Source organism: Myiozetetes cayanensis, unplaced genomic scaffold, assembly GCF_022539395.1.
Source record: "Myiozetetes cayanensis isolate MyiCay16 unplaced genomic scaffold, myiCay2020 scf5-8, whole genome shotgun sequence".
Classification (NCBI taxonomy): domain Eukaryota; kingdom Metazoa; phylum Chordata; class Aves; order Passeriformes; family Tyrannidae; genus Myiozetetes; species Myiozetetes cayanensis.
In genome coordinates, this window is record NW_026087742.1 from 92,352,132 (window position 1) to 92,362,100 (window position 9,969).

The window sequence follows — 9,969 nt, forward strand, 5'->3', positions numbered from 1 at the left end:
CTGGGAAGGTGGGAAACTGCAAAGAGCATTATTAGCTTGATCATTTTTTGACATTACACTACTCGCACTACTCTTTTGATACTCCCACTGCTTTTGCTCACACTACTTTTGATATTCAGAAATTTTTAGCTGTTTTGAACTATTCCTGCGAAAGGGTGTTTTGGTTTTTTTATGGACACAGAGCAAATAGGCCATGAGAATGATAATAAATCTAACTAAAGCAACAGAATGCACTCCAAAGATATTCAAACTTCTTTTGAAGTATTTCTATTAAAGAAAATTTTTTTATTATATCCTGTGAAACAATTTACAATACTTTTCTCTCTTTCTTTCATTGTTATTACAATTTAAAAGATTAACTAAAAATACCCTACCAAAAAATGAAACCAGTGGAGCAGTCCAATTCAATTGTATTTATTCTGCACGTTCCAAGAAATTAGGACACAGTTTATCAGCAACTGTGCATAATTAGTAAGAAACCTATTTAAACCTAATGATACGCATGGCCAGGGTTGCTGCTGCTCAATGGAGACAGTAGTTCTGCTTAATTGGGATGCTTTCAGATGGTATAATTATTGAAACTGATGCTCTGCTCTGCTCTGCTGGTTCAGGCTTCTGGTAGGTCTCTCTCTCGCCATCCTGCTGGGAACATTTTGCAATTGGAGCTCCATAGCACCCAGAGGGCTCCCTTGCTGATGTCTTTTACCTCCCACCTTGTGCCTTCAGCAGCAGCTCTGCACTGCCAGCTGCCCCCTGCAGAACAAATCTGCTGCTGAGGACTCAGGGGTGAGATCTGCTGTCAGCTCCTTTGATTTGAGTGTTGAAATGGCACCTTCCAGTAGCTGGAAGGACTTTCAGCTCAGGGGTTCAGCAACACAACATGGACATGCGTGCGACACCTACCACACAGAGCAGTAGTGATTACAGCTGCCTGAATGACTTCACTGAGAAGTGTAAGAAGTTTGCAATTCCTGCTCCTGAGACTTCCTCCTCAGCAAACACCCTGTGACTTTTATACATTGCATTAATGCTACCACACCTGATTGCCACTTACTAACCTGGGGGAAATGGGTCAGAAGCATTAGCTCAGCTCTTAGAAGAGCCTCCCTCTCACTCAAGCCTTTTGTTAGCAGTCTCAGTGGGAAAGGGTCACCAAGAGAGTAAAATGTTTTCTCAAACCTGTAGATCATCTCTCCAAATCACAGCACCATAACTCCACTGGGCAATATAAGGAAGCTTGCAAAGTAGCTGATCTGTCACGCAGAAATAATGAAAATTGGCCCCAAGGATGGCAGTTTCTTGTGGTGGTTAAATTCACTGCAAATAACTAATAAAGGAGGATCTGTCAAGACATTTTGTAAAGGCAGCGTTTCAGACATGATACCAAAGCCAGGACAAAATTTACAGAGTCCACAGCATTTGGCAGTGTGTCAGTATAACACAAGATGGCTCCACTTCCACCAACAAAGAGTTTAGTGCTACAGCAGAGTCCTCCCATCCAACTAAAGTAAGTAATCGTGCCCATCGACTGAAACCAGACCTGTCAGATGGTTCCATGCCAGTCCAGTCAGCCCTCAGGATTGAGGAGTAGACAGCGTTGCAGGCTGTAACAGGGTGAGTTGTGAAGGTAACACAAGTTTGGGAAAAAATGTGGAAAGGGACATAACTCCAAGCTGCTTTGCAGGACAGCTGCTGTCTTCAGCAAAAGGTTGAAACATGGGAGACCACAGCCAGCCTTCGGTAGCTGGAAAAATATTCATTTAGGGGCAGTATAAATATGGATCTACCGATCCATCTTCAGCTGAACTTTCTTAACGTCCTCCTTTGCACCTCTGTTGCTTCTTTCTGGCTTTTCACACTCAAAATGCCCTGAAGGACCAATGCAGACATTTTGTGAAAAAGGCTTGGTTTGAAACCTTGTCTGCACTAGTTCCTACACAAGCTTGCACTGGGGTTTCACTGGTACAGTCCTGCTGATCAGTATCGATGTTCTCAGGGTAGGTTGATGGGAGGATGACAAAACAGCTGCAGCAGAAAAGACCAGAAACATCGGCATCAGCCACAACAGCAAGGGGAGGGAGGGAGAAGCAGGAAAGATCAGTAAGTGTGTAGGGAGAATGGCTTTTCCAGAAGAGGAAAATAGAGGAAAAAAGAGAGTAGAAAAATTACACACCAAACCTGAACCACCTCAGGAGCAGGAGACTGTGGAGCACTCACTTGCCCTGAGCACAGACAGCTCAGTGTAACGACTCAGTCTGTAGCGACTGGAAACACGAATGCAGATGCTCAGGCACTTAGTGCACCTATTTAGAAGGAAAACAGGATTTCTACTTGTCACTGTGAGCATATCTGTCTGGTAGGGAATATCCATGCAAGGTGATGCAGTGCATTTTTGGGCTTTTCAGTGCATCATTAAAAAACACTGAGCCCCTCCAGATGTCTTGTTTTCAACTGGATCCAAAACCCTACTTCCAACAGAAAGATCTGGTGGAATACACTGTGGGGGGAAAAGTGGACTCATTTCAGGGTTTCACTGTTCAAATAACAACACAATTATAAACAGAAGGCTGTGTTCCAAAAAAAACCAACCCAAGCCTCCCATGTTCTTACACAAGACTTTTTTCTGACCCATCGGATTTCACAGCCTCCACTTCCATGGCCTTCCCACTGCTGGTCTCATTCTCTTCTCACCTGGGGTGAAGGCCTGCAAGCAGACAAAGAGATGAAATCTGCTCAGCCAGAATGTCGAGCCCTCCAAGCCACAGAGATGAAGGAAAAGGCCTGGCCAAGCTTCACTATCCATCTAAGTGGCAGAGGACCTGGATACCTGGTGTTGCACCTTGGTCATAGCAAGTATGTTTTTGTATGAGGTGACCATGAAGAATAAAAATGCCTGGCCTGGAATGGCTGCAACAACACTTTGAAAATGCTGAAATGCAAAAGATCCTTCAGCAGATAACGGAAATGGAGTAATTTATATCCATAGTGAAAAAGCATAAAAACAAAATGAACAAGACCAGCTCTATACTACTGATTTTCAGATAAATGTCTGGGTCTGGGAGCGACTGTAAGCACAAAGTGAGAAGATTTGGATGGAAAGTTGAATGCTATTCTGGCTCTCCTACAACCTTCTCTGTGAAGATTCATTATCAGAACTATAATTTGGTTACCACTACAACAGTTTCAGGCTTTCCAGCAGCAGCCTGCCGGAGTTGCTAAGGCTAAAGACAATTATTTTTTTAAGCTATATGAATGATCATTAAACATGATTGCTAAAGAAGCAAACTGTCAAAGTAGTTTCATTTATTTCTTAATATCACATCTGTACAATTTTCATACATACAGCAGGAAATGCACATTGGTTACACAATGGCATTTGGCTGCATTTCCAAATATAATACAGTAAGTGCAACTCCACTTAAAATGTACATTTATACAACTTAAACAAATTAAGGATTGCTACACCACTATCTGTGACAGTATAAAGCTTCATTTATGTTATGTCCCATTACTAAACCACTTCCTGGTTAAATATAAAACATATTCAATCATTTTAAAATGGCCTTTGTGGTACCTGGCCAGCATATAAAATATTTTTTGTGTAAAATTTAACCATTAACTTTTTGTTTTAAAAAATAATCCCCTAAGCCTATTTAAACATTGCTATTGAACTGTTATACTGACACTTTGTAGCAGGAACCAAATTTTACCCTCGTTTTGTTTGCTCTTGCACTGCTTATCACCAAAAGAAGTAACATTTGTAATGTACTGTAGTTTTATTCAGATACAACCAGGTGGTTAAACTATTTAACAATTTTGCTCAAAAGGTAAATAACAATTTTAATTAAAGAAAACAAAATTACATATCAGAGATATTTGTCATCAAAATTTTAATGGGCAGAGTGCTACAAGCACTGAAAAAAAAAGAAATACAGAAAAATTATTAATTTAGCTTTTAAGAAACACCCAAATATTCTTATAACTTTACTTTTGGAATACGTTGGTCCACAGACCACATTCTTGTTACAGCTTACCAAATGAAAAACAAAATTGCTTATTGCCGTCCCTGTAACAGGAATGCTTTAGTTTTAAACCTCCTTTAAAAATATACATTTGACAATCCTTTCACCTCAACAAAGGTGACACTGACAATAAATACACTGGTTTGGTGGTTTTTTTCTTCACTATGAAAAGTCTACAAACTACCTATTGTATGCCCTTTCTTTTTTAGACTTCTCCAATGCCTTGTCCATAGTTTTCTCATTTTCTCCTCTACATTTGGGGCAGTACCATTTGCCCTTTGGTTTATGATTGAGTCCCACGCACGAAAAGTGAAACCACTCAATGGGGCACTCATCATTATCGCATCCTATCATTTCTCCATAGGAGACTTGGTTGCACAAGCAGTATGTTGGCTCGTTAGGGTCAATAGGAAGGTCAGGTGGAGAAGCTTCCCGCTCCGCTTTAGCCTTGGATCGTTTCTTCTTCTTGGACGTTTTCGCTTTCTTCTCCTTTGGTGTTCCTGAGGTGATGTCATCATGGTCGTGATTGTTTGAGGCATTTTCCCGATTCTCATTATTCCTTTGCCTCCTCGATCTCTTGTTGTTGGGCTTCTCAGCCTGCGCGATTGTCTCATTCTTTGACTTATCTTGGCTGGCCTTCCCGCTGTTTCCAGTGGTGTCATTAGTCTCTTGACAAGTCTCAAACAGTTCCACGTGGCTGTCCACTTGCCTCGTTCTGTTCTCAACAAGCTCCACCATCTGACTGACGATTTGGATCTTCTCGTCCCCCAGTTCCTGACTCCGAATCAAGGCTCTCTGTATGCAGTGCAACATTCTTCTCTTCTGCACAGCATCTGTCTCTCGTTTAAATTTTTCATAGTAGTCGTCCAGGTCCTTCAGAATCTCTGAAAAGAAGAAATAAAAGCTATAAATATTTTTGACAGGGAGAATAGCTAACAAAACTTTCCCATATTTTTCCTTCCATACAGCAACACCTTTTTGTGAAGTGCAAAGCTGATCAAAGACAGATTCCCTGAAGCTGATACATGACAAGTGGCTCATGACTCCAGTGGATTACTTTTGTTCTAGCTGGTCCCATAGGAATAGAATGCAAATGCTGATTTAGCAAAAAAAAGGAATACTTTTATATGTTGCTAATTCTTCCCTTTAAAATTTTCAGTAATTATAAAGAACTAACTAAACAAATACACATACCGTTGAGAGTTCCAAAACTGATTGCAAAATTAGAGAGGAAATTACTGGATATTTTCTGTATAACAACATTAACATTTTTAGTGAACGACAGAGTGGGAGAAAGAGAGTGGGAGAGAAAGAAAGCACAGATCAGTGGAGAAGCCAGATTCTGGGTTACTTGACAGCTGATGCAGAAGCACCAAATACATGATCTGGACCCTAAGCTATGGCAAGTTTGATCCAATACTGATGAGTTACTTCTGCTGAAAATGTGAGGCCATGTAAACCCCCGGATTATGGAATTATGATTACAATATCCAAGATGTTTAGATTATTTCCTCCCTATACCTTCTGTAACATACATGTAGCTTATTTTTTAAAACACAGAAATATTACCTTCATTAAATATTTACTGCAGTGAAGGAGATAAAAAAGCTAGAAGATAACACTAAAGATGATAGGCAACAACAGAAGCAGTTAGAGCCTCCAATTTAAAATGCTGGCACTGAAAATAGGTTAGATTTTCAATTGCACCTCAAGGATTGTTCCAACAGTCTATAAGAAACAACAATTCACAAAAAGTGTTTAAAGTTTCAAGAATGGTTCAGGAAATCTATTTTTAGGCAGATATTTTTGAATTTTGTTATGATACTCAAATCAACTAAAGCACACAGGACACTTGGCATTTCCATATTAAGTCCTCAAAAACATGCAGAATGTTTTTCCTGCATCTTGTTCCTTCTCTGAATTTTCCCTTCCTCACAGGTCAGAACATTCTGCTGTAGAGATACAAAATTTGACCTCAATTCATCTAACAGAAACCAGGATTTCTCATACACACAAACAGCATTATAAAGACTTTTAAAAACTTTTTATTTATTTAATTTTAATAGGAGAATGTGACACATACACAGCCAACAGTTACCTTGTGATTTAGGTTTTGCCTTGCCTGGGTAGAGTTTTTGAACACATGTGATCCTAATTTCCAGCGAAGACATGGAAATATTATACAAGCTTTACTTTGGATTTTAGAGCTGCAGCCCCTGCTTCACACATTGTTCACGAACAACCTGTCAGCTGATACTGCAATATAGCCCATCCAACCAAATCGGTATTTTGATACGTTATTAACCATCTTAGGCATTTGTTTTTTCTCCCTTTAACTTAAAAAAAAAAATCCAAAACAAAACAACATTAAAAACCTACAAAAAAAAAAAAAAAGTCAAACCCAAGATGCCACTGAAACAGTGGCTGAATACAGAAGATTAAGCATTCAGGAAGACTGAAAAAGCAGTGTTAGTTATTTTCAGTGGCTGCAATGCACAAGTTTCATGCTTGAAGCTCTGGCACTTGACTGGTGCCATCAGCTTAATCCATCTGAATTTGGTAGGCGGGCGTCTTCCACGGAGAACAGTCTCTCTCGATAGCGCAACATAATTTACGCCTGGAGTTGGGCATTAGGAAAACTTCCTCTCTGGTGCCGCACAGACACCACAGCACCGCTCCCTCTCCCGGCGCAGCGCTGCCCTGCAGGAGCGGGATGCGGCGATCCGGGATCCCGCGATCCGGGATCCCGCGGGGCGGCCGCAGCACGGACATGTTCGGGGTGGAGACGGGGAGAGCGGGGCCAAAGGATGCTTAGAACGCGCTGCTCGAGCGGTGCGGCACTAAAAGTCACATCTGTGCAGCTCGGGGGGCTGGGGCTGCCCGCTCACGGCAAGCTGAGCTCACGGCAATCCCAGGGAACCGCGTTCCCGTGCCCTGCGGTAGCAGCGGGAGCAGAACGCTGCGTTCTGTGCGATCTGCGAACGCACCCTCCGGCACCACAAACGCCGTTAAAACGGTGGGGGGGGAAACTGCCGCTAGAGCAGCGCAGCTCCGTAGCCTCCCGGGGGCCGAGACACCGCGGTACGACAGCGGGCGGGACACGGGTGAGGGTCCGGCCCCCCGCCCGCCCCTCTGCGGGGCCGCCCCGGAGGTGACGGAGCCGCCATTGTTCTCCGGCAGGAAACCGGCGGCGGTCCCGCGGCCGCGGCGGAACCGGGGGGGCCTGAGGGGGGTGTGGAACAGCCCCGCCCCCTTCGCCGCGCGCCCCCGCCCGGAGCCCAAAGGAACCGACTGGAGCAACCACCATGATTGACGGGGACACGCGGCCAATCGCGGCGAGCGGAGCGCGCTCGCGCCCGCCCCCCTGCCCGGCCACTGAGGAGCGAGGGGAGGCGCGAGGAGCAGCCCCCCCCAACCCCCCCGGTGGGGACACGTCAGTCACGGCCCGGGCGGCCGCGGCTGCCCCGCCCCCCGCGGCGGCCCCGGCCAATCAGAGCGCGCGAGCCCGGGCCGGCCGAGATATTCAAATCAACCCCACCGAAAAGTTGCTGCTCGCGACGTCACGAGCGGGTGGGACGTGCGGCGGGGCGGGGCGGCCCGCGAGCCAATGGGCGGGGGAAGCCGGCGCGCGGCCGGCCCCTGGGGAGGACCCTGCCCTATCAGCGCCGCCGGGGGGCGGGACGAAACGCGATATGCTAACGAGGGGCGTCTATAAAAGGCGCAAGGCGGCCCCTTCTCTAGCACAGCGCGGAGGTGCCCGCTGGACGTGGCGGCTGGGGATATGACGCCCGCCCTGCCCTTTCTTATCCTCTCTTCTCCTCCCCTCCCGCCCGGCCAGCCCCCCGTAGGCTCCCGAGGAAGTTTCCCTCGGACCCTTCCGCCTGGAGCTGCTGGGCTCCCCTGGCGGGCTGCCAGAGGAGCTGCTGGGGGATCGGCAGGCAGGGCTCGCTGCCCACCGCCCCTAAGGCCACATGCATGGGGGCGCGGGGAGGGAAAAGGGGTTCCCCCGCCCGGCACCCCGGTTGTCAGCGCTGCCGGCGGCACCGAATAAAGCCCCCACTCCCCTCCCCCCTTCCCGGGTGGACGCCAGCGAGCAAGTGACAAAGCTGCCCCGAGTCCCGCAGACCGGCCTCCCCTTCCTTTCCTCTGCCCGTGGGGACGGGGACGGCGTGCCCCGAGCACGGGGAGGGGGTGCTTCAGCCAAGCCGTAAACGCGACCGTAAGCCCCCACACTCACACCGCACACGCCGGTCCTGCCCCCCCGCCCCCCGGAGCGGGGCTGTTTCACCGGGTGAAACGAAACCCACCGAGGAGGGAGCGAAGAAAGCACACCCTGCCCCCCACTCTCGCCTAACCCTCCTCTCCTCTTCTCCCTCCCTCCTTCCCTCCCTCCCTCACTAGCTGCCTCTCTCCCCTACTACAGCCATAATGAATACTGTACATTCCTAAATGTTGTGCTGTAATCTCTCCCTCTCTGTCCACCCAGCACTTTCTTCCGTACCCCGAAATCCTTGCACCTCAGCCCCATGGCCAAGGACGGCCCCCCTTTGTGCACCGCACACCCCACTTCCCTGCCCCCGCCTTCTTGGCCAGCAATTTACACAGAAAAGCAGAGTCCTTGCTTAATAAGAGAAGCCGGAGACCTTTTGTTCCGCCCCATGACAAGAGCTAACGCTGCAGATCAGCCCCTCTCTCTCCTCGGATCTTTCCTCGCGGCTTTCTCCCTCCTTTCACCTCCCAAAAATAAAACTACCATCCCTGTGGGGTGCAGAGGGGCAAAAGGAGCCGAGGCTCAGCTCTGAAGAAAAGAAAGGCAAAAACACCCTCCCCCCCCGAGCCCCATACCACACACACGGACACACACACACACATAGAGAAAGCACTTACCTTGATATTTGGCGTCAATTTCCCTCATCAAGGAGACATTTCTCTGCAGATCGAAGGGCATAGACTCGATGGAGTCCAGATAATCCTCCACATAGTTCACTAGGTGAAGCTGGTCTCCGTTTGCAGGACTCAACATTTTCATCCGGCAAAGAAAAAAAAATCCTTCCCCACACCTCTCTCTGTGTAAGAGCAAGTGCTGCTCCCTTCAAAGACGGTAACCCCGATGAAGGGCTCACTCCCTGCCCACCTCTCTCGGTAGCTCCCCCCAAAAAAACCGAGGGAAGCTACATCTGACTCCTCTTCTGTGAAACAGAGGGGGAGAGATACACACACACCCTCCGCTAGTCCCCTACAGCCAGCAGCAGCTGATTGAATGGCTGTCGTTGTGGGTAATTCACGAAGGAGGTGGTAGGAACAATCAGAGGGATTTGTGTGTGTGTGTGTGGGGAGGGGAGGGGGGGGAGGAGGAGGAGGAGAAAGGAGGGGGGCTTAAACCAGCTCCTCCGAAACAATCTGGAAACAAAATGTGCTCTGCAAAGTGTCTGTCAGAGGCAGCGGCAGCCCCTCTGCCTGCGCCAGCGCCGCTCTGCTCCGCTTCTCCTCTGCTCCCCCCTTCCCCGCTCTTTCCTCACCGCCGCCGCCGCCGCTCCCCGCCGATATCAACGCAGCCTCCTCGCTCCCATACGCCGCGCTAGATCCAACGTGGAAAACCCAAATACCAGTTTCAAACACTTGGGAAACATTCGGCCCCGCCAGGCAGGGCGCATGCGCTGCCCTCCCAGCGCTGTGTACACACACTCACACACACACACACTCACCGCACACACCCGCTCCCTTCCCCCGCCCGGAACCTCCGCATATCCATCGGCCCGCCTCCCCTTACTCACGTTTAGGGAGGGAGGGAGGGAAGGAAGGCGGCGGGGATGCGGTCCGAGCCAGGGGGCGGGCGGCTCAGGGCCGGCGTGGGCGTGGGGAGGAGGAAGCCCCGGGGAAGGCGGAGGCTCCGGTGAAGTTGTGCGGAGGCTGCGAGAAGAGCGGCCCGCGGGGAGGCTGGGGCGGG

At 48.4% G+C, this 9,969-nt stretch overlaps 1 protein-coding gene across 1 annotated transcript; it reads right to left on the minus strand.

Annotated features, from left to right (window-relative positions):
* Positions 1-3,286: 3,286 nt before the first annotated feature.
* ING1 (inhibitor of growth family member 1) lies at positions 3,287-9,752 on the minus strand. Its single transcript, XM_050334166.1, has 2 exons — positions 8,910-9,752; positions 3,287-4,906 (listed from the first exon to the last, which is right to left on the minus strand). The coding sequence occupies exons 1-2, from the start codon at positions 9,049-9,051 to the stop codon at positions 4,203-4,205; spliced, it is 846 nt and encodes a 281-aa protein (XP_050190123.1). The 5' UTR covers positions 9,052-9,752; the 3' UTR covers positions 3,287-4,202.
* Between the last annotated feature and the right edge of the window lie 217 nt (positions 9,753-9,969).